Here is a 25,800-nt window from a genome sequence, read left to right on the forward strand (position 1 = left end):
CCTCGAAAGTTATCGCTGACTCAGCCATGTTTATGCAGCACTGCACGTGGAGATGTGGACACGCAAGTCGCGCAGATTAAGTACATATAAACCTACAAAGTACTGATATAGTAAATTAAAAAGTAATTATATTTGTGTAGTTGTATATTGCAATAATAACGTATGGTTGTCACAAAATCCCACGGCACACCCGGACTTGCCTCACGGCACACCAGTGTGCCGCGGCACACCGTTTGGGAACCACTACAGCATGTGACACTGTAAGCGTTGCACGGCCAGATACGGCTCAAGAAGCTGACTCAGATAAGGAAATATATGATACATTATGATGCGATATGATGATAATGGGACACATCGACGTCTGCACTCACAGTGCCGCGGACAGTAGGCTACGTAATGTTACTTTGATCCGGTTACTTATGTTGTGGCAGATATTTAAGTAAGCTTTCTTAATGCTAATGCTATAATAGTCAGATTGCTCTGAAGATGGGAAGGGATATTCTCTTAATGTTCACACAGACGGTGATTTGAACTGCAACGGCAGTTTAAATTGTATTTCCTTTATCCTGTAATATGACTTGATCGCTTTAAACTGATGAATTGGAAATGGGGGACCCTGATGTAAACAAGACGAAAGTCTTTCTCTGGTCTGCATCCCCTTAACAATTGTATGTTTTGAGCTGTTCTGTACTGTACCCAATATACAAGCTGTTAATAAACTTTTCAATCAATCAATCAATCAAACTCTGCACACTGTTGTTATCAGCTGTTCCACCATGGTTTTTACCTCAACCTGTAATAGATGTATCCTTATTGAAATGGTTACATTCAATGAAAAATAAAATCAATGTGCAGGCTTACATGAACACTGTTTTACATGAACAATATGGGCAGTTTATACATTAAATAAATCAACAATATAGTGGCGATATGCTCCAAGTGGAAGCGATTCGCCATTAAAGCGAAGAAGAAGAACTCTGCACAGTTGCTCTCTTATCCTGGAACCTATCCTGCTCTGGCGCAGGCTAGCCGTTCAGAATAAGTTATCTAGCCCGCTAAAACGTGAACCAGCTTCGTAGTACCGGAAATCCTAATAGTTATCTTGCTAAACGAAAATCCTGCTTCGTAGTATACCCCCCACGCTAGCCGTTCAGAATAAGTTATCTAGCCCGCTAAGAAGTGAACCAGCGTCGTAGGACCGGAAATCCAGGAAGTTAGCTCACTAAACGAAAATCCTGATTCGTAGTACAGGCCCCTGGTCTGATTCTGAAACCTGTTCTGAAATGTAAAAAAATCATCCTGTTTTCGGAATGTATTTTTTGTTAGATGCCTGAAGTAAAATCTGTGGTTATCACAAGCTTAAGATACTTCTTTGAATGACATTACATATGTCAGTAAATACCTCACTGGTGAATGTCTGAAGTGTGACTAAATGAGACGACTAAACATCATCACGCGAAACATTAGCCGTCTTTAGCTTAGCGGTGGTGATACGCAGCCATGTCGTTAGTTTATTGCCTAATGTTAGCTTTTTACTTCTGCCGATTGCATTTATGCCTCAACTATTATAAAAGTTGTGTTAATATGTGGAGATTATCCAGCTGAAAAAACATGGAAGTATCAAAAAAGTGTGATTGCCACAGATCTTATTTTCTGCAACATTCCAATTTAAATGTTTTATGTGAAAATCCCATTGCTTTTTTTGAGGGAGCCCACGCAATGGTTGGCCTACATCCATTTGTCATCACTGCACCACTCATAACACTTTTTTTTTTGCTGAACTTGTGTTTGATAAGGCTTAATTGAATATTTCTAAAGTGTGAATGTAAAGTAAAAGTATTTGTTCCCTTCATCATACTCAGCTATCCACTGATTTGGCTATGTGTGCAAAACAGATTGTTCCTGCAAATCCAGGTGTTAGAGTTTCCATTTCAAAATGTTTCACAGTTTTGGGACAGCCATGGAAAACTGGAGGTGGAGACATTCTTCTTGCTGTGACTAGAGACAAGTTTTTCCAAAATGAATCCTCTGCTCACTATAGTGTCTTCAAGGCCTGGGGGTAGTACTTGAGGAAGATCCTGCGGGCGATCTCGTACGTGTCGCCCTGAGGCTTGGTCGGATATTTTCGGGCGTTGTAAATGAACCCCTTCTCCACCTGGAACACGGCCTGGTTAAAGGTGTCCTGCTTGTATGGCCGTCCAGTGTCCAGACAGTCTACCAGGGTTTCAACGAAAAGACCCCATCTCTGGGCGTAGTAGTCCTCCATGAGGCCCCCCCACTCTTTGCTGGCGTAGTCCAGGATCTCACCGCTGGGACCCCACAGAGTAAGCTGGTTCCTGGCATTCATGTCGTACAGCTGGGCCTCCTTCTCATCCAGGGCGAAGGAGCGGGCCCTCTCCAGCCATGTCCCCAACAGGAAGTTGCGGTCGCTGCTCAGCAGACGGTTGAGTTCAGGCAGGAGGTCGTACACCAGCACCCCCCCCGCAGTCAGCAGCTCTGGCAGCTTCTGGTTCTTGAAAGCATCTGCGATATCCTGGTAGAAGCTTGTTGTCAGGACTTGTAGGACCTGCCGAGTCACGTCCACGAGATCGCAGCGGAAAGTCTCCTTGGACATGAGGGACGGAGCCGCCTCGATGATCAGTTTCCAGGCTTTGAACAAATCAGCCGGGTCGTACCACCGGTCAGCGTTCATGTGGAGAGAGGGTCTGTGCACCAGGGGGCTGTGGTTGTGGTTTTTGTAGTGTGGCACGGTGCAGTTGTAGACGCTGGCGAACAGCAGCCTCCACGCCGCCGTCAAGCTGTCCTGCGTGCTGCCGTAGCGACGGATAGCGTACAGCGACACCCACTTGGACAGGTTGACCGGCTCCTTACGCCATGCCAGCTCGCTCATCAGCTCGTACATCACTGGATTCTGCTCAATGCCCTCAGGCGTCATGCCTATGCCAACCAGGGTGGAGTTTGGGAACTGTAAGGCTTTGAAGGGCCCCGAGTTCATGCTCTCCACCGTGCCAAAGAATCCGCTGTTGCCCCCAAAGTTCTGCAGCATGCACCAGATGAAGGGCTGCCCGTAGAAAGACTCTGTGTAGGAGAAAATTGGCTCCGTCTCTGCAAACAGGTCCAGCACGATCATTCTGCCCAGAGGCACTCCGTGTAGTAGAGCCTGAATCTGGGCCGGCTTCCAGAACGCTGTGTCACTGAAGAACAGCCAGCCCTGCATCAGCCAGATTGCCTGAGGATCAACTGGGGACAAAACATGAGATTTAGACGAGGGGCAAGAAGGGGACAGTTCTCCAGCATGAAAAGTCAGCAAGAAACTCAAGGAGGCTTTCTGTGTAGGAGAATTGAACAACAGGCTGGGTTGAGATAGTTACTATAAATGTAATCCGTTACAACTACTAGTCATATTTTCAACAATGTAATCAGTAAGCCAATACCACAGGTACAAAGTAATGTAACCTGATTACTTTCAGCTACTTTTGGTTACCTTGATATCAAATGAAATGCAAATACATAAGAGAGAAAGGAATAACAATAAGATGTGTTCCACTTAGAGATATTGTAGGTATGTAAAGCAACAAAACAATATGATCTTAGAAAAGAAGAAAACTGAATATTTTCTACCAAAAATATGTCACCTTAAATTATAGGCAAGTCCTACATAATAGTATAGTTTACAAATGTTGTATTTGTAATTCAATGTCTTGTCTATATGGAAGCAAACAAGAGACAGAAGTATTTGAATTTTATCAGACACCGAATTTATCGCATTGAAAATAATTACTTTGAAAATCATATATCTGATTGTTTTGCTCCGAATTTACCTATGTGAAATAAAAATATAACAATTCAAGTTAAAAAAATTTGAATAGTCAAATTCAGATCCCAAAAATTCAAGTGAAAAAAATTAGAATGTACAATTTCGGTGTTTAAAAATTCGACGTCAAAAATGTCGGTGTTTAAAATTCGATGTCCAAAATTGCGATGCAACATCATCCGGGCTACTCAGACAGGATAAGCAATCGAGCCCGAATGCAATCAAACCGACTTCTGGCCTATCAGAGCCAAGCGGCGAACTCTGGGAGTGCGGTGAAGCCCAATGCTGCAAACTGTAGGCGATGGATGCAGATGGGAGCAATTCCCGTAGACCCTATGTTAAAATGTCCAACTTAACATCAGAAAATGAACATGTTTCTAGTCTGGATCCACAAAAACATATTCTGTATATAGTTAGATTCCCCCTTCATGACAACGGGATTGCTGCTCCTAGCTCCTCTGTCTCACTGCTAGCTCCGTTAGCTCCATTAGCGCCGTGATGGTACAGGGGCTCAGCTCATGAGGAGAACACTACTTGAACTCGGCCGTGTTTGTTGTGTTGGTTCCTGGTGGACTATTCGTCATGCAAATATAGGATTTATCTGAGGTTAAAACAGACCGTCCATGAATGCAGTTTCTTCTGTAAGAACTCATTATACCCTACTGTCCTACTAGGGCATTGCGTTCCAAGAATGCAGGGTTGTTCCTAGAGTCTCTAAAAGTACAATGGGAGCCAGAGCCTTTTCTTATCAAGCTCCACATTTGTGGAATCAGCTTCCAGTTTGTGTTCGGGCGGCAGACACCCTATCCGTTTTTTAAGAGTGCGCTTAAGACCTTCCTTTTTGATAAAGCTTATAGTTAGGGCTGATTAGATTCAGCCCCTAGTTTTGCTGATATAGACTTAGTTTGTCGGGGGACATCTTACTTCTTCCTTCTCTCTGTCTATACCTGTGTACTCTCAAGTTCCGATTAACCCAGCTTCCCCACATTTCTTTCTTTTTGGTGTCTATATACGCCGGGATCCGGAGTCATGGATGATCCCGTCGCTGCGGTCCTGTGTCCTGGATCTTGAGTCGTGGCTGTGGTCCTGGATCATAAGTCCTGGATGGATATCCTCGTGGATTCATCTTCCTATTATACACACATGCATTTCCAAACATTTGGACTACCTATGTTGCAAATGTATTATCTTTTCAATTTACACACGGCATCTATTGCACGTCTGTCCGTCCTGGGAGAGGGATCCCTCCTCTGTTGCTCTCCCTGAGGTTTCTTCCATTTTTCCCTTTAAACTGTGGGTTTTCTCCGGAAGTTTTTCCTTGTACGATGTGAGGGTCTAAGGACAGAGGGTGTCGTATTGTCATACTGATATTCTGTACAAACTGTGAAGTCCACTGAGACAAATGTAACATTTGTGATATTGGGCTATATAAATAAACATTGATTGATTGATTGATTGAAGTCAACCCTGCGTACTTTATGTTATGTTACTGGTGTTTTTATTAAGCTAACATTAATGAATGTTTAGAGTTGGGTTAGCATTTGAGCAATCGGTAGCTCCATCTGTGCTAACGATGATATGCGTAGCATCCAAGTTAAACGTAATAGAGAAGTATAAAACAAAAGGCTTCTGTGCGAGGTTGGTAAAATAAGGTCATCCTTGTACGTTAGATAGTTAGTTTGCTAGTTAGGTTACTGTATGCATTGTTAAGGTTCATTTTAATTCGCTATGCTCTACTATAGCATAAAATAGACTAACTGTCTTCAACAATACGTTGACTTTAGCTAGTGTATATTAAATCAACCTCACAATAAAATGTGTGTATCTTTAAAATATGAACGTCACATTTCAAGATGGTCCAGAAATAACGGTCACTTAGATATTGTAATATGGTTTGTTGAACTGGAGTTATTTATTGCAGCTAACCACCTATCCGACTAACGACCCAAACATTGTTGTTTTTAATATTATTACCAATGCCTCTTTTAATTGTATTATCATCACACTTGAGAAACAGCCTCATCGTGGCTGTAGAACGTAACATGTAACTTAATGCCTGCATTTAAGGACGATGAATAGCGTAGTCAATGCTTTACTGACAAGGAAATGATTTGTTTAAATAGTAGATACAACGTTATGGGACTTCAGTGCAAATTAAGCTTAACCATTGCATTTGTTAAATAGGTTTGTGTCTTACCCTTACGTGTGTGATACATATGAATATAGCATATGAAAACATTAATTTGACTGACTCGTGAAAAACTCATCCAAAGTAACAGTAAAATAAAAAGGACCTCCACAATAATACTCAAACTGATACAGTATAAGGACTGTGATATCCAGCAATTTCTTAAGTACAACAATAAGATTATGACCCGTTTTTAAAAGAAGATAAAAAGTTGTTTGCATGTAAAGAAGTCTGTAACCCACGCATGTAACTTTACATCTGTTTGTTCAAAGTGTCCTTAAAGTGATCCAGACAGGCTGGACCAGAGGAGGAGAGACAGATCTGGACTCCTGACAGCAGAGAACTTCAGCACGGATTCCAAGGTACATCTTTTTCATACTTTACAAAGAATGCATAAAGTAATGACTCTAATACACTGATATACAGTGGGGCAAAAAAGTGTTTATTCAGCCACCAATTGTGCAAGTTCTCCCACTTAAAAAGATGAGAGAGGCCTGTAATTTTCATCCTAGGTATACCTCGACAGAATGAGAAAAAAAATAATCCAGAAAATCACATTGTCTGATTTTTAAAGAATTTATTTGCAAATTATGGTGGAAAATAAGTATTTGGTCAATAACAAAAGTTCATCTCAATACTTTGTTATATACCCTTTGTTGGCAATGACAGAGGTCAAACGTTTTCTGTAAGTCTTCACAAGGTTTTCACACACTGTTGCTGGTATTTTGGCCCATTCCTCCATGCAGATCTCCTCTAGAGCAGTGATGTTTTGGGGCTGTCGCTGGGCAACACAGACTTTCAATTCCCTCCAAAGATTTTCTATGGGGTTGAGATCTGGAGACTGGCTAGGCCACTCCAGGACCTTGAAATGCTTCTTACAAAGCCACTCCTTCGTTGCCCGGGCGGTGTGTTTGGGATCACTGTCATGCTGAAAGACCCAGCCACGTTTAATCTTCAATGCCCTTGCTGATGGAAGGAGGTTGTCACTCAAAATCTCACGATACATGGCCCCATTCATTCTTTCCTTTACACGGATCAGTCGTCCTGGTCCCTTTGCAGAAAAACAGCCCCAAAGCATGATGTTTCCACCCCCATGTTTCACAGTAGGTATGGTGTTCTTTGGATGCAACTCAGCATTCTTTCTCCTCCAAACACGTCTAGTTAAGTTTTTACCAAAAAGTTCTATTTTGGTTTCATCTGACCATATGACATTCTCCCAATCCTCTTCTGGATCATCTAAATGCTCTCTAGCAAACTTCAGACGGGCCTGGACATGTACTGGCTTAAGCAGGGGCACATGTCTGGCACTGCAGGATTTGAGTCCCTGGCGTAGTGTGTTACTGATGGTAGCCTTTGTTACTTTGGTCCCAGCTCTCTGCAGGTCATTGACTAGGTCCCCCCGTGTGGTTCTGGGATCTTTGCTCACCGTTCTTGTGATCATTTTGACCCCACGGGGTGAGATCTTGCGTGGAGCCCCAGATCGAGGGAGATTATCAGTGGTCTTGTATGTCTTCCATTTTCTAATAATTGCTCCCACAGTTGATTTCTTCACACCAAGCTGCTTACCTATTGCAGATTCAGTCTTCCCAGCCTGGTGCAGGTCTACAATTGTGTTTCTGGTGTCCTTTGACAGCTCTTTGGTCTTGGCCATAGTGGAGTTTGGAGTGTGACTGTTTGAGGTTGTGGACAGGTGTCTTTTATACTGATAACGAGTTCAACCAGGTGCCATTAATACAGTTAACAAGTGGAGGACAGAGGAGGCTCTTAAAGAAGAAGTTACAGGTCTGTGAGAGCCAGAAATCTTGTTTGTTTGTAGGTGACCAAATACTTATTTTACCGAGGAATTTACCAATTCATTCATTAAAAATCTTACAATGTGATTTCCTGGATTCTTTCTCCCCATTCTGTCTCTCATAGAGAAAATTACAGGCCTCTCATCTTTTTAAGTGGGAGAACTTGCACAATTGGTGGCTGACTAAATACTTGTTTGCCCCACTGTACAATACATGCCATTAAACATGACTAAATACTAGATCACCTACACATCAGTGATGTTGAGTGTACTTTCTTAGCAAAAGGTTACATTTACATGTTACCAAGCAACATCACTTATTTGTTCAACTTTCACATTTTAATGTATTTAAGGCAAATATTATTGAACATAGTGAGAACTGCGACCCTTTGTCTCTGCATACTGACTGTACATGTTAAAAGTGATTATTTCAGTGAGACAACCGAACAGAGCAAGCTTCTGCACTAAGTTTTGATAACAGTTAAATATTATTTTAATAATACATTTATTTCAATGTTGATGAATTTAGAACGGTTTATTCATAATCCGATTATCTTTGTAGTACACTGTTGGATTTAAAAAACACATTCAAATAAAAATAAAAATAAAAATCATATTTATAGCCCCTGAACACCTCTTTCTTAAATAACACACTTGCTCTGCAATAATGTTTTGGACTGCTTCACCATTTTCTCTTTCTCTGAGGGTCCAGAAGAACATCCAAGAGAGAAAGGAAAAGCTGATGTCATGAGATTTAAGGGCAGTACAGGACATTCACTAAGAGACACTTATATTGTAACACAAAGACCTGCACACTGACTAGTTTTGTAGTCTAACAGGAACTTAATTGTTGTGTTGTTTTGTGTTTTACGTTGCACCTCAGAGACAGTGTGATTATTGTCAGGCCTATAAAGTTTGGCACAAAAAAAAGTCCGCTGATCAAATGCATTTGCCTCACTTTATGAGCTTCACAATACTTGTGCCTTGTACCGCAGAGTTTGCAACGTCACAAATAAATGGTGCCAATCTTCAGTCAGATGTGAATGTGTAATTTAACATTTTCAGTAAGAATAATGAACAAAAGGAGTGGAAATACAAATACAATTTATTGAAATATGAACTAAAAGTTATCAAGCATGAACCATCACCATTTTTTTTTTTTAATAAAAACGAAATAATATACATAAGTTACACTAAATGTTAATCTGTTAATTGACAGGCTAGGCCTGTGCATGTGGTAACAGCTATGCCCAGCATGGGCTAAGTTCTGTAGGTGCAGCTGGTGCAGGTCCTCCTCCCTCAGGCCTGGTCCTCCTCCCTCAGGCCTGGTTCTCCTCGCAGGGAAAGACCCTCAGCCCTCTCTGGCCAAAGCAACAGACAGGACGTTCATGGAGCTGAGGTTTCCCCCAAAGTCTCTAATCATCCATCCTGTGAATATGAGAGGGGAAACAATAGTGTAATAGATGCTTTGGACAATAAGAAATATAAAAGTTAACTGTTGAGTTGCTCAGTTTTTTAGATTGACAGGGTTTAATAATACAAACAAAAGGAGAGGCACCGTAAAATAAAGATTGGTCTTTCAATAAATTGTGTTGATTTTGTCTTTTTAATTGTTTGTCTAAAGTCAAGTAGCTAGAACCGTTACTTTTTTGAATGATACAGTCTGGTTATAATGTTTGGAGGAGGCATCACAGGTAAGAGCACCATTTGTTGTGTTCCATCCACAACAAAAATGGTTTGTGTGTATTTATTTATCTACTATTTCTTTAATCATTACTGTCAGTCCAAAACAAGAGATTTTGTTTAAGTAACATGTTTTTAAAACATTATCTCTTTTCCACTACACTATCTTGAATATTGTAGTTTTTACATCGCTACATTTATCTAACAGCTTTAACATTGTAAAGGTGTCACTTCGGACTCTGGGTAATTATGACGGCATGTCCTACTATTTTGAGAGTTTGAACAAACCAGACCTTCATCAATTAATGTAGAAAATAGTCAGCACATTAAACCATTATGAAAGTAATCATTAGTTAGTTCATTGTTCAAAATGAGCTACAACTACAACAGTTAAGTCAACTCTTGCATCGGTAATAATAAAACAAATGATATAATATAATAGTATAACTTGTGTCTACTTTAAATACTTTAACAACACTTTCCTAATTATACTAGCATACTTTTACTAAAGTAACATTAACATTTTAAATACTCTCTTACAAAAGTAAGAGAGTATTTCGTATAGTGTAGCATGGTCTACTTGACTTATCTAACCGAAGTGACGGAGCTTGCTAACAGCAAGGCACAAGGCTCACTCATTTAGCTAGCTAATGTAAGATACAAATGCTGTTGAGCCCTCACTGCTTGTAAAATAAAGAGCACAAACTGACTACTTACCCGAGCCCCACTGTTCTCCGTCATTTTTCTCCCGGGTTGTTGTGATCACATGACTGACAAAGCCGTGCTCTGATAGGCCAGAAGTCGGTTTGATTGCCTTCGGGCTCGATTGCGTATCCCGTCTGAGTAGCCCGGATGATGCTGCATCGCAATTTTGGACGTCGAATTTTATACACCGAAAATGTTGAAGTCGAATTTTTTTCACTTGAATTTTTGGGATCTGAATTTGAACATTTTAATTTTTAAATTTTTATTTCACATAGGTAAATTCAGAAGAAAACAAATTCAGATACATGATTTTCAAAGTAATTATTTTCAATGCTATAAATTCGGTGTCTAATAAAATTCAAATACTTCTGTCTCTTTGTTTGCTTCCATGTCTACCCATCATAAAATGATATTTATTTTAAAATGTATTGAAATGTTGTTATCTTGCTAGCAACCCCCGTTTTTGAAAAATGTATCAGTAAAGTAGTAAAGTACTGTTTATGTAGTGAAGACAGTAGGGGTGTAACGGTTCACAGAAGTCACGGTTCGGTTAGTACCTCGGTTTGGGGGTCACGGTTCGGTACGGTTCGGTACAACAAGAAAAAGCAAAAAAAAGTCCCAAATGCATAATTCCAGGTTTGTTGTTATTTATGTTTGAACAGTAGTGCAAGTTTCAGTTTAAAAATAAAGAACTATTTTTTGAATAATTAACTGTATTAAACAGTAAACAAACCATACACAGTACCACACACACTCAGATGGCCATATTATCTATAATGGCTGATGTCAAACAAAAAGGTTCAATAAACTATAAAACTAAAAAGAATGTCTTGAAAATATGACATCATAAATAATAAGAAAGTGTTTCAAGAGCGCATAGTCGTTGAAAAACATATGCCAAAAGCTTCCGTTATTTATTTTGGTCTCACGGCTATTGGTTTATAAAAACAGCGGGGATCAGCTGCTGAACTGCTGTTGTCTTTTGCCGGGCTCAGGTGATTGGCAAATCTGGGTGATGCCTTCTGATATGATTTAGCATGTTTGGCGTGTGTTACCACTAGCATACCGCACCGCTGTAGAACAACGGCGACACACCGTCCTCGTCCGATCCACCACTCGCACTCCATCGTTATTGTAGTCCACAGGGAACCTGAAATGTTCCCACACAGCTGATTTAAAAGAAGCAGGTGGGTTCTAGCTCCTGTGTGTTATCTGAAATCGCCATACTAACTGTTCTTCTTCTTGTATTTTGTTCGTTTTGTTGTTGTGTTTCTTCTTGTTCTTCATTTGTTGTTTAAGGGCGGCTGGCAAACAGCTTTTAGGCGCAATACCGCCCCCTAGATTATATATAGTGTAGTGGATACTGCCCTGAATGACAGACTTTTTTTTTTTTTTTTTTTTTCAGCGACAGACCCGCTCGTAAAAAAAAGGCATATTCGTTGTGTGACTGCGTGTGCCGAACCGTGACGGTACGGGACGAATACGGATACCGTTACACCCATAGAAGACAGTATTTTTTGTGTCCTGGTTACATAATCCTGTTACATGTAATCCGTTACTCCCTAAGCCTGACAACAGGTCATAATCGGGTCATCGGTTGTTTCACTTGTCACATCAGAACATCAGCATTCTGGCAGGAAGCGTTCGATCAGGACATTAGTGGTAGACGCTCACCTGCGGTCATGGAGGCAAAGACGGAGCGGCTGACTGCTGACAGGTAGGCGGGGTCAGAGGAGGGGGGGGTTATCTCGTTGAAAGTGTCAGTGTTGTAGATGTGATCTGTTCCAAACTGCTTCACCACCTGGGACAGGTAGAGGGAGCCGATCTGCAGGAACAGAGGGTCCCGGGGGTCTAAGACGTAGGAGCACGAGTAGCTGCAGTTGAAGTGAGACCAGGGGCCCAGCCTGGTCACATTGGCTTCTGGGAACAGCCTGAAACACAGGAAACACCTCAGAGGTTAGAGCTGAATCTGCACCTCACTGGGCCCAGCCATATTATCTTCACAGAATTATCAGTATTAGGGCTGCAGAATCTGAAAACGGAGTGGGATTCATTTGACAGACTTTGCAATTGCGATATGATTTATAGTTTTGGAGGGATTGATCAATTTCTCATTATCATTGAAACATATCTGTTCCAAACAAATATGTAAACATTTTGTATGCTGGGTTATCTCTGCAGCAACACAACACTTCCTTTCAAATTGAATTTTAACACAGCGTTTGTTTACAAATATTGGGCTTCCTTGGATTTGGATATTGGGCTAGTCCATGCGGTGATTCTCAGCATAAATGTCCCTCGAACAGTGAATGTGAAGCATTTGGTCTGCATGATAGACAGATAATACTATAATAATGAAGTTGAGTTTGTGAGAAATCTTTAAGCTGATCACGTTCATCAAGTTCAGGAGTTGTTATCTTGTATCTTGTGGGAGGCTGTGGCTCAGTGGGTAGTGCGCTGAACTTCGAATCAGGGGTTAGCAAGTTCGAGTCCCACTGCAGTCAGCATGTCGTTGTGTCCCTGAGACACTTCCCCCCAAATTGCTCCTGTGGAGATTGCCCACAGTACTGAATGTATGTAAGTCGCTTTGGATAAAAACAACAAGTGTAATGTATATTCATATAAGATCAATGAATTAAGCTTATTGAATTGAAGCTTGTGAACAATTCGCAGTTAACAGCTGTTATTCCAACGATTAATATTCATATCAACATTTAGGAAAACTAAGTATGGGATTGTTCTCAGTAGGTGACTTATATTAAATTACTTTAGATAGTTAGTACGAGCCTAAAAGTTAGTACGAGCCTAAAAAAAAAATCAGCAGTATATTTCTATAAGGTTGAAACCTAAACCAGCATGAGTCACCTGAGGATTCCAGCGGGAATGTTCCCAGAGAAGGCCGGCAGCACGGGAATCATTCCGAAGGATCTCATCCGCTCCAAGATTTTAAACTGCAAAAAGAGAGAAAAACATATAAAAAAAGGTTTAATCCACTAACTAATGTGAACAGTTCAATTCAATTCTACCTTCTCATAAAGTGGATTAAATCAATTAGTTTGTTGTCACTGTTTGAAATCTTCACAAAACCGTTTGTGAGTGCAACGGTATCATATAAAGAGAAAATACCTCTGAAGCCACTATTATGTACAATAGTGATGTGTTAATAGTTTGTGTTTTAAAAAGATAAGACATACTGCAGTTTGTAACTGGTCTTCTTTCAGCACATTCACTCAGTCTCACTCATGTGTTTGTCACTACCACTTGGTGGTGCCAGAGTTATAAAAACATGATTCTAGTCATAGTGGCTTCATCTGTGTTGACAGGAATGGACGGTTCAGTACTTGGAGGAAGAGCTGGTTCACGTGCCAGGACTGAGGCAGGGGCCCTCCAAACTTGAAAAGGTTCCCCATTCGGTTCCAGGCCAGGAACGCGGGGCCGGAGAAGAACTCCTCGATCTCTGACTGGTTCAACCCGAGAGCCTTGTAAACCTGAAGGACACAACAAGGTAATAAGTTCATGTTCACATATCAATAAATGTATCATGCTTCTATGGTAGCAAAGATCAAATTAAATTACAATTTATCTTCCTGATCCTGTTAATGACTGGCTTTAAGCCCCTGTAACACTGTCCCGAAATGTACACACGATGGACACACGAATATTGAATTGTGAATTTCGCACGAAGATGGCCCCGAACCACACACGAAGGCAACATTTACATTACATTTAAGACATACAACTGCAACGAAAGTAACACAAACAATTATGTTAAAGTACTATGATACTGTACTGATATTTTCAGACTTTGTTCTTTACTTTTCAAGGCAAATGGAGTTTGCCTGAACAAGTCAGGAGTGAAATTGTTTATCTCTAACATATTCAACTGCCTGCGTCATCAATCTGTTCCCTCTGCCAAGGACAAGCGGCAAGAGGAATCAAAACAGGAGAAAGACACAACACATCGCGCAGAAAACCCTGAAGAAGTATCACTGCACCCGCCTGAGGAATGTTCTGATTATGGGAGACCTATGAGACAAATGGAGGAGTCTCCACTGCCCGTCACCCTCCCTGTCAACGCCTTTGAGGATACTCTTCATTCATCCCCCAGCTCTCTCTACTCTCCGCTCACCCTTGCCCACCCCCCTGGAGTTCGATGACCGCATGAAGGCGACACGCAGGGTTGGCAGCATGTCCTTTACCCCCGCCCCTCAACGACGCCCACCAAAATCACCGAAGCAGAGATGCGCACCATCTCCCCCGGCTTTATTACCATGCCTACCACAATCATCCAAACCACAACAATACAAGGAAGATGGAAGCAGATTTCCAAACCCCCCTTTCTACAGTGTAGCCCTCACCCTGCCCTCCTATGATGAGAGGAGCAGGGTGGTGGGTCCTCCCTCCCCTTCAAAGCCTGATAGGGATGTGTGTGTACAAAACACAGCAAACTGATATCTGCTGGGTCCAGGCTCAAGGGCGTATGGCACTCTCAACTCTTTCCAGGACATGCCGGGGCCCTGCCTGCCTATAGCTTTGCCGATATCTGTGTTGATAGGTAATAGATTAAGAGCGGTGAATCATCTTAGAAACAGGAAGCGCTCAAACGTTTGTGTGAGTGTATCTAATTTAGCAGTGATTCCATGTCAGCCACAGCTTGTTACAAAAAACATGACTGATAGTGTGTTTAACAAACTTAAACTAGCTTTATTAAATGTCAGGTCTTTGGCAGGAAAAACATTTTTAATCAATGATTTTATCACTGAGCACAATCTCGATTTTATGTTTTTAACAGAAACTTGGATTGAACAAAATAACAGTGCAGCTGTTCTTATCGAATCAACCCCTCCCAACTTTAGTTTTATGAGTCAGGAAAGAATGCATAAGAAAGGGGGTGGAGTTGCTATTCTGTTCAATGATTCCCTTCAATGCAGGAAGACATCTTATGGAAACTTTGATTCTTTTGAATATGTGGCCCTTCAGCTGAAATGCTCCTCTCGAGCTCTGTTCCTAAATATCTATAGACCACCCAAATACTGTGCAAGCTTTTTTGAGGATTTTACCGAACTGCTGTCTACAGTGTGTATTGATTTTGACCGTCTAGTCATTGTTGGTGATTTTAACATCCATGTTGACAACCCCCAGGACAGAGGGGCAAAATAACTGTTTTGTGTTCTTGATAGCTATGGACTGACTCAGCATGTGACGGAGCCTGTAAGAGAATATTTTAATCTGATCTGTTTATAGAGTTTCTTATAGTTTCTTAGACTCTGTGATACTGCAAACATGTGTTGTAACTATCAGTCAAAGACTCCTCTGTAGGTTGAGGTCACAGGTCAAACGCTTCTCCTATATCCGTGGGGGAGGGTTGAGGCTTGTCTGCATCTCTTTGAGACAAGTAGGTTATTGTCTCCCATCTGCTATTGATTAGGTAAACGCGGGCTTCTGTGGGCCGCCTCTCCTCGTGTAGCTGCGATGCTTGGAGGCTTTTTGACAGAAATGATTTTGGTGGACCACGAGGAGGGTGGGAAACTAAAGTGATCTCCCCGGCCGTATGTATTGTCTGTACTGTGTTCAATAAAACTCTCAGTGCTTTGGCTAACGACGTTCCAGACTCCTTCATTCTACCTCAACATTGCAACAACAGAAGTTTATCTTCACAGAGCCCACGCACAATAAGGGGCACACCCTGGACTTAATTATCTCAAAGGGTCTGTATATCTCTAAGGTTTTGGTGACTGATGTTGCACTCTGACCATTCCTGTGTTTTCTTTGAGAGCTCTATTTCTGTTCACAAAAATGTTCAAAAAGAGGTAACCACAAAGCGATATTTAACTGAAAATACTAGGGAAATGTTTACTCAGAATTTTTCTTCCACACTTGCCCCTGCTAACATCTCAGTAAATGAGCTAGTAGATCATTTTAATTCAAAAATTAAAAATGTTATAGATAATATTGCTCCAACTAAGGTAAAGGAAGTGTCTGGCAAGAAAATATCTCCATGGAGAAAGGCCATGACCGTGAAAACAGAAAAAAGAGAATGTCGAAAACACAATTCCATCAGATTAATGATAAAAACCTAGAGGACATTATACAACTTCTGAAATCCTCCTCCTGCGGCCTTGATATTATTCCAACAGGATTTTTCAAAGATGTTTTGCCTTGCATGGCCTCAGATCTACTTCATATAGTAAACAAATCTCTTCACTCAGGTATTTTTCCACAGGCCCTGAAAACTGCAGTCATTAAACCGCTCTTAAAAAAGAATAATCTAGATGCTTCAGTAATGAACAATTACAGGCCCATATCAAACCTGCCATTTCTAGGTAAAATCATTGAAAAAGTTGTTTTTCAACAGTTGAGTAATTTCTTGCATTTAAATAACTGTTTTGATGTGTTCCAGTCAGGCTTTCGTCCAAACCACAGCACTGAGACTGCTCTTGTAAAGGTCTTCAATGACATCCACTTAAACACAGACAGTGGCAGAACTTCAGTGTTAGTATTATTAGATCTCAGTGCTGCATTTGACACTGTTGACCACAGCATATTACTAGACCGACTGGAAAACTGGGTGGGACTTTCGGAAACAGTTCTAAATTGGTTTGAATCCTACTTAAAGGACAGAAACAACTTTGTTTCTATAGGTAAATACACATCTGAGTTGACAAATATGACATGTGGGGTACCTCAAGGCTCCATCTTGGGGCCTCTTCTCTTTAACGTCTACATGCTACCACTGGCTCAGATAATGAAGAACAACAAAATAAGTTACCATAGCTATGCGGATGACACACACATTTACGTAACCATTTCACCAGGAGACTATGCTCCAATTCAAACACTGTGTAAGTGCATTGAACAAATCAATGACTGGATGTGTCAGAACTTTCTCCAATTAAACAAAAATAAAACTGAGGTAATGGTTTTTGGAGCCAAGTCAGAACGTATAAAAGTTAGCGCTGAGCTTCAGTGTGCAATGTTCAAAACAACAGATAAAGCCAGAAATCTAGGTGAAGTCATGGACTCTGACCTGAGTTTCAACAGTTACATTAAAACTGTTACTAAATCAGCCTACTATCACCTAAAGAATATATCTAGGATTAAAAGACTAATGTCACAGCAGGATTTGGAAAAACTTGTCCATGCTTTTATCTTCAGTAGACTCGACTACTGCAATGGTGTCTTCACAGGTCTCACTAAAAAATCCATTAGAAAGCTGCAGCTGATTCAGAACGCCGCTGCTCGAGTCCTCACTAACACTAAGAAAGTGGATCACATCACTCCTGTTCTGAAGTCTTTACACTGGCTTCCTGTGTGTCAAAGAATAGATTTCAAAATACTGCTGCTGGTTTATAAAGCACTGAATGGTTTAGGCCCAAAATACATTTCTGACCTCCTGCTAAATGATGAACCATCCAGATCTCTCAGGTCTTCAGGGACTGGTCAGCTTTCTGTCCCCAGAGTCAGAACTAAACATGGTAAAGCAGCGTTCAGTTATTATGCTCCAAATATCTGGAACAAACTCCCAGAAACCTGCAGGTCCGCTGCAACTCTGACTACTTTTAAATCCAGGCTGAAGACTTTTCTTTTTGTCGCTGCTTTTAATTGAACTATTCATATCTTAGACTGCACTGTAACTTTTATCCATGTATTTTTCTTTTAATGTTTATTTTATTAGCTTTTCTTTTTAATGATGCCATTTTCTTAATGTCTTTCATTTTTTGTAAAGCACTTTGAATTGCCTTGTGTTGAAAAGTGCTATATAAATAAACTTGCCTTGCCTTACTTTCTCCGTCTTTATATGTAGAAGATATTACGTTTTCTCCGTCATGTTGTTGTTTCCATAGTGTTTAGAGTGGGTGAGGTCCTGATAATTTATTCCGGGAAATTACTCTGACCTACTAATTGACCTGACCAAAGTTATTGAGTCTATGTAAGTTTACTGCTTGGCTCAGATCCACCAACGTCAGCAAGATCTCACCTCTATTAACTCCCCGAAGAACCAGGTTCAATTAACTGCTGTTTCAATTCAGACAACTCTCTTAAATCTGTTTAAGCAATCCCGAAGGATTTTGATATCAGTAAATGAGGTGTGTTCCTACCTAAAAGTGAGTGTGGCAGGGTGCAATATTACCTTTGAAGCAGGAGAGGAGAGCGCAGATGTCTTTTAAGTTGTCCCAATCCAAAAGGTGGGATCAGTTTATTTGAAGAAAAATAGGTATAAACTATTACAGGGTTTTTACCTAGTCTTACATTTATTACCAAAATTGTAATTTCAACTGCCCAATTCAGTTGTGATTTCTAAATCTCCCGATAGAATTTAGAGGCATTTCCTCATAAATGACCGGTGATAATAAAAAGCACATTCAAACTTTCATTTTCACCCAATCAATTTCATACCTTTTTTCCGACACAGACGGCGGGAATAACATTCAAAAACCCATTCCTATCCGCATTAATTCGGAGGAAGATCCTCACAGGTGGCGGGTACTAATATTCACAAACACATCTCCCATCAAATCATTCCACTCAGCAAACAAAGAAATTCACTCAGTATTCAACCAAGAAATTCACTCAGCATCCAACCAAGAAAATCAAGAGATATTTACCAAGTTTGAGAGAACCTTACAGAGAGCTATTAACCCAGCTCTGAGGGCCAGAGCCTACCGGGAGAGAGTATACCAGGGGAACCCCCCTCTCTCTGTCTCGCTCCCTCCAAAAAGCCAGTCTCTTTATGCTAAAAAAACCGGATAGAAAACCCCAAAAACACCTTCTCCATACCCAACCAATGAAACAAACTGGGCATGGCCACTGATGTACAGGACTGGACATATTCTATTGGCTATGGCATAAGACACACCTTCCCATGTTTGTGTAAAAAAAGGACATGACCAGACATATTCTATGGTTATGACATAACAACCTTTTTGAGGCCTCAATGCATTTCTCCTTAAGTCCGGAGCCCCCCTCCCTGTGTACTGCTGTGAGAGGAGAGGGAAGAAACTGCCTACTCTCTTATCAGTGACACCCATAAATCATTATAGGTCTTACACTCAACTTAACAAACCACTTGGTTTTGTTTATACTGTAAATATAGAAAAACCTAAAATATGAAGCATTTTCATTGTGGGTTATACAAGAATATAATTGATTATAACTAACTTTCGTTTTAAGTATTCAACATACTATGAAGATCTCAACAATAGCAACAACAACCTCCTGTCAACTCGCCTTCAAAATAATATATGATATCCTTTTCAGTTTCACAGAACACAAATTGGGTTATTTACATAATATGTTTACATGATTTTGTTGTGGAATAAAACAACCAGATGGACACACGATAAAGGAAATGTTCAAATTCGTCTCTGATCGTAGCAACATCGGGCCATTCGTGAGGGCATCTTAAGCCTTCGTATGACCGCCGGTGGAGTTTCTCAGGCTCCAGCAGCAACTTCGTGAGCGGTGACAAAATCTTTGGCATGCCAAAAAATAGCCGAAGGACCTCGCGAAGGTTCATTTTCGTGTTGAATTCGTGTGTCAATTTTGCCCTTCGTAAGGCCATCGTGAGGGCATCTTGTTATCATTGGTGCCATCGGGCATTCGCCCCGATCAGAGTGAGGGCGAATGCACCGATGATAACACGAAGATGACATGACTTGACAAGATGCCCTCACGAGTGCCTTACGAAGTTGCCGCTCACGAAGTTGCTGCTGGAGCCTGAGAAACTCCACCGGCGGTCATACGATGGCTGAAGATGCCCTCACGAATGGCCCGATGTTGCTACGATCACAGCCGAATTTGAACATTTCCTTTATCGTGTGTCCATCGGGTGTCAATTTCGGGACAGTGTGACGGGGGCTTTACAGTGGGGCAGTGATGACGTGTTGTTGAAGGAGGAACATCACAAGCACTTCCTCCACAGAAAGCAAGGAGAGTTTGAAATTGGATTTTAGATTATAGCAGGAAACAAGGTCTGTGGCAAACATTTGTTTATGATGCTTACATGTTTTGTTTAGCAGGATAATGTCCACATATTAACAACATTTTAATGATTTTTTTAAAGTGTAAATGCAATTACCAGAAGTAAAACAAATAACGTTAGGCTATAAACAAACTATGTCATATTTGCATGGCTGAGCATTAACATTGCTCAGCTAAAGGTGGCTAATGTCCTGCTTAATGACCTTTAGTGGTCTCATTTAGTCACTTTTAAGCAACCGCCTTTCCTAAAACACATTGAGGCTTCAGATGTTCACCAGTGGGGTATTTACTGAAATACATTTTATGTCGTGCAACAAAACATGAACATCTCTTCTGTTTGTGTTAACCACAGACCTTATTTCGGAAATCTAACCAAAAACTAATTATATTGACTTTGAGAGTGAACCGGAAAGTGCTAAAAATGCCAACTAATTTTTCGACTCATTCCTGCACCACTGTTTTTGCTCTCAGATTAAATCAGTAGATTCATTATTCTATTTAATCCCTTATCAATAGTTAGCCCTTTTCGAAGAAGCACGTTAGACAAAATATAGATATTCAAATAAATCTTAATGCTTACAGTACATTGACCCTAAGGAGTGTTTGTAACCAGCGTCCCCAGTGTTTGATGTTGTTTCTGTAGGGAGTCACTCTGAGCCCTCACCTCTTGCCACAGGGCCTCCTGGCCAGTGAAGGCCAGCGGCAGGTTGATCCCATTGAGAGCCATCCAGTCTATCTCTCTCTCCCATCTGGGCCAGTCCCACCACACAGAGGAGTAGCTGAACGTGCACACGTTCTGGTAATACCGGAATCTAGTTACAAACACACAAAAAACTGTTATTTTAAAACTGTCTTAAATAGGCCCACAGGCGATAAATACTGAACAGGTATGAACAAATAGAAATAGTAATCATCCTAAACTTTTTAGAGCTTGAGCCATATTGTGGACTAACAATCCAGTATGCTGACCTCTTATTCAACCTTTGTTTAAACTGTCCCTCACATGTCCTCCAACTTTATTACATTGTGGAAGAATAATGACAAGCAGTCAGTGTTTGGACAGTTAAATGCTTCCCTTTGGACTGAAAATAAAACCATAACCTACAATACAGTGCAACTGTGCTGACTTCAGATATTCTCAGACAGGTTTAATGTTGAAACCTCATGCCCTTTATCGTCACTGTTTCATTACAACACTAATGTGATGGGAACAGAGACAATAGAAAAGACAACACAATAGAAAAGTGTCCAGATATATTCTTAAACAGATTCCTTTTGACCATGGCCATTTCTCACACCAACACTGCTGAGTGTTTGTACTACACCTCTTTGTTACATAATTGTGTAACAGATATTTTAATTGTCAATTTCTATTGAATTTGTTGCTAAAACAATGTACAGTTAAATCAAACAGGCACTGTTGTTTTTAAGCCTCAGTTTACGGCAGCTGCTAAATAAGCCAAGCTTCCAACTGGCTCTTCGCCATCAAGTTATACTCATGGGAAAGTAAAGTGTTCTTCAATCTAACGACTGTGCACATGACATTACTGGTGTGAACTGATGCGGCTCTAATGCACAACCGATAATTGAAAGGAAGGGTACTTTAAAGGGCCCGGCCGCAGCACAAGTGTCCATAGTGCTCACAGTAAACAATGAAAAGTAATGTTTGACAACGCTCCATTTGTCATGCACTCATGGGTTGGGATTTGCTGCGTTGCAGAGGAGGGGGCACCCAAACACTGCCATCATAGAGTTCAATACATAGACATCACATGGCACACATTGGAGGGCAGCAGTGTGAGTGAATCTGGTGGGAAAACAACTTTTGCAACGAAGTTTTTTGCTGACGTCAGTACATTTGCAATCAGAGCGTACGGGTTATACAATAGGAGAAGTATTTACAAATGCAACAGCCACACCATTGTTCGGCTTTTGACTACGAAAAGCACAATCTTTGACTCAAGTTTACTTATCAATACTAAACCAAAATTAAATTATACCTCCTTTGAAAGTCTCGTTATTAGTCTTACGCATCCGACCTGGAAAACTTTGCAGCCAATCTTATTTGTTACAGTGTACCGTGCACCAGGTCCTTATTCAGAATTCTTATCAGAATTCTCTGAGTTTTTATCAACTTTGGTTCTTAAAACAGATAAAGTAATTATCGTAGGTGACTTTAATATTCATGTTGACGATGATAAAAATAGCCTTACTGTTGCATTTAACTCTATATTAGATTCTGTTGGTTTCTGTCAGAGTGTAAATAAACCAACCCACTGCTATAATCACACTCTCTACCTTGTTCTGACTTATGGTATTGAAATTGAGCAACTATTAGTCGAACCACATAATCCTGCTTTATCCGACCATTTCTTAGTAACTTTTGAAGTACTGTTACTAGACTACAAAGCATTAGTCAAAAGCTCCTGCAGCAGAAACCTATCTGTTAGTGCTATAGCCAAATTTAAGGAAGAGATTCCACCAATACTTAACTCGATAGCATGTCTGCATGAAAGGGAGGAAACTTATACAAAATGTACACCACCCCAAATTGATCATGTTGTTGATAGTGCTACAGATGCGCTGCGAATAAAATTAGACTCTGTTGCTCCTTTGAAAAAGAAGAAAATAAAACAACATAGATTAGCTCCATGGCATAATGCCGAAACCCGCAAAATAAAGCAAAAGTCGAGACAACTTGAAAGGATATGGCGTTCCACTAAACTTGAAGAATCTCATTTAATTTGGCATATTACTCTCAATGAATATAAGAAAGCACTGCGTAAAGCGAGAGCAGCCTACTACTCTTCATTAATAGATGAGAATAAGAATAATGCAAGATTTCTTTTCAGCACTGTAGTCAGGCTGACAGAAAGCCACAGCTCGATTGAGCCTTCTATTCCCATAGCACTCAGTAGTAATGATTTTATGTGCTTTTTTAACGATAAAATTGTTACTCTTAGAAACAAAATTAATGACCTCTTGCCTTTGACCAGTATAGTGTTATCAACAGCTCCCGGAAACGTAAGTTCTAATATTACACTAGATAGTAAACTAGAATGCTTTTCAGCCATAAACCTTGAACAATTAAATTCAATGATTCTCTCTTCTAAACCATCAACGTGTATGTTAGACCCAATTACAACTAAGCTGTTGAAGGAAGTGTTTCCATTAATTAGCACTTCTTTATTAAATATTATGAATATGTCTTTATTATCAGGCTATGTTCCACAATCATTCAAAGTAGCAGACTAGCAGTGATAAAACCGCTTCTTAAAAAGCACAACCTCGATCCAGAGGTTTTAGCCAACTATAGACCTATTTCTAATCTTCCGTTCCTCTCAAAGATTCTTGAGAAAGCAGTCGCAAAACAGCTGTGTGATTACTTAAAAAACAATGATTTATTTGAAGATTTTCAGTCTGGCTTTAGAACACATCATAGCACAGAGACAGCTCTGGTTAAAGTCACAAATGACATTCTAATAGCCTCAGACAAGGGACTTGTCTCTATTCTTGTTTTGCTCGATCTCAGTGCTGCATTTGATACTATCGACCATGATATCCTATTGCAAAGATTAGAGCACTTAGTTGGCATACAGGGAACTGCTTTAGACTGGTTTAGGTCCTATCTATCTGAACGATCTCAGTTTGTATGTGTCAACGATGAATCATCCACGCAAACCAAAGTTAGCCACGGAGTGCCACAGGGCTCAGTGCTCGGACCTATTTTGTTCACATTATATATGCTTCCGTTAGGCAATATTATAAGGAATCATTCTGTAAATTGTCATTGTTATGCGGATGATACTCAAATATTATCAAGACTGCCTCAAGGACTTAAAAACGTGGATGACCTTAAACTTTTTGATGTTAAACACGACCAAAACTGAAGTTATTGTACTTGGCCCGAAGAATCTACGAAACAAATTATCTAAAGATATACTAACTATGGATGGCATTAATTTGGCCTCCAGTGAGATGCAATCTTGGCTTTCTATGGATGTGTTCTTATTTATGTACTGCAGTGAGATATGCCAACTGAATTTCGTTACACTGATGTGATGACAATAAAGATATTCTATTCTATTCTATAGTTTAATCTTTAACACATCACAGGTCTTTGTTTAGTGTGACCCAAAAAAAAAGAAAAAAAAGCACGAAAGCATAATTTGATGGAAATACTAATTTATCTCAAAAGTACAACAAGTACAGGACTACTACTGCTTACCTCCCCAATCTTTTTTTTTTTGTATTGAATTGAAAAGTAGAAATTATAAATGTAAGAATAAAGATGTGGACAGTTTGAGCTGCTGAATCAGCATTCCCACAGTTATAAGTAGCGGAATGATAGACAGTCAGAGAGAGTAGTAACAAATACCGCTCGCGCTCAACTGCCTCACCGTATCCCGTGCGGAAAACACTTAATTGGTTATGTGAAAAGTGAATAATGTAAACAGAATTTTTGTGAAATAAAAGTGGTTTAGTGTATTGGATATATGCCAAATGAAAAACCTCCTGCTAATGCTTCTTTAAAGCTGTGTCAGTAAGCTAACAGTGTGCTGTGTTCACTGACCTGTGCTGGGTGTTGATGCGCAGGACGCCGGTGACCCTCGGAAGAGGACGGGGCACATCCAGCTGGTCACCGGACCACGAAACATGGCAGTTGCAGAAATATTTCAAATAGTTGTAAATGCCAGTAGCCACGGCCACTCCGCTGCTGCCTGTAGCGTATATCTTATTGTTCCTGGTGGACCTGAGCTCACACACATCCAGGCTGTCGTTGGAAAGGCTCCGGTTGACTGACACTATGAACTCCGTGGACCTGTTCCCCAGCAGCCGCTTTAGCAGCTCCACCACCGCTCTGCCCTGGCTTTTGTCGCTGGCTTTCGGTTTTAAGTGGTCTAGAGTTGGGAACTTACAAAAGGCCGTTACAAAAAGACAAAACACGACAATCAGCGCCAGACTGTATCCGCTTCTGTGTGACATTTTGAACCCCTGACCAATTAATCCAGTTTCCCACCGAAGCACAGGTTTAAAAACAAATGTATTTCCTCATTTGCATATAACCAGGAAGCTTTGGGTGACTGAAATGCTGCGGGCCAATCAAAGAGAGAGCTGTTGCCGTGTATAATTTACAGCCAATCAGAGGATGCAGTTCGTATTACAAACCACTCCTATGAGAAACCAGTTTGTCATGTGATCAATCTGTCATATGATGGGAATATTACAAAAGTGGCCTAACTTCAGGAGCAAGCTTGATGTAGATCATGTCATAAAAGCACAATGTCAACCTGATCATCGACTGCTTACTTCCGAAACCGTTAAAACAAGTTTGAAATAAATCAAGAAAAATGGAGACAAATAAATAATCAATAATAATAATAATAATAATCAAGACAAATAAATTAAGACAAATGGTTCTCAAGTTTGCTTGTAAAGGGTTACTAGCATTTAGTAGGCTACTTTGGTACAAATTAGAATCAGGCACTTCTGATTACTGCTGACACAGCCATCAGTCAGACATGTCATGATGTCTTAATCAATAGTGCACATGCATACACTTTCTGCACAATAAGCACGGTGATGCCTCTAAACAGCAGAAGATTACAGAATGAAAACAGCAAACTGTGTGCAATG

The 25,800-nt window shown here is 40.5% G+C and overlaps 1 protein-coding gene across 1 annotated transcript; it reads right to left on the reverse strand.

Moving 5' to 3' along the window:
- Nucleotides 1-294: 294 nt before the first annotated feature.
- On the reverse strand, nucleotides 295-25,149 carry naglu (N-acetylglucosaminidase, alpha). The gene is made up of 6 exons (XM_034237172.1): nucleotides 24,737-25,149; nucleotides 20,828-20,975; nucleotides 13,524-13,670; nucleotides 13,048-13,133; nucleotides 11,857-12,113; nucleotides 295-3,240 (listed from the first exon to the last, which is right to left on the reverse strand). The coding sequence occupies exons 1-6, from the start codon at nucleotides 25,147-25,149 to the stop codon at nucleotides 2,036-2,038; spliced, it is 2,256 nt and encodes a 751-aa protein (XP_034093063.1). The 3' UTR covers nucleotides 295-2,035.
- Between the last annotated feature and the right edge of the window lie 651 nt (nucleotides 25,150-25,800).

The sequence above is a fragment of the Gymnodraco acuticeps genome, unplaced genomic scaffold (assembly GCF_902827175.1).
Source record: "Gymnodraco acuticeps unplaced genomic scaffold, fGymAcu1.1, whole genome shotgun sequence".
Lineage (NCBI taxonomy): Eukaryota > Metazoa > Chordata > Actinopteri > Perciformes > Bathydraconidae > Gymnodraco > Gymnodraco acuticeps.

Coding starts and splice junctions, on each gene's coding strand:
- naglu (XM_034237172.1), bottom strand. CDS start 25,149: ATGTCACACAGAAGCGGATACAGTCTGGCGCTGATTGTCGTGTTTTGT. Junction 13,134..13,523: donor TGAACCAGCTCTTCCTCCAA/GTACTGAACCGT, acceptor CTCTTTTTGCAG/TTTAAAATCTTGGAGCGGAT. Junction 12,114..13,047: donor ATTCCCGCTGGAATCCTCAG/GTGACTCATGCT, acceptor CCTGTGTTTCAG/GCTGTTCCCAGAAGCCAATG.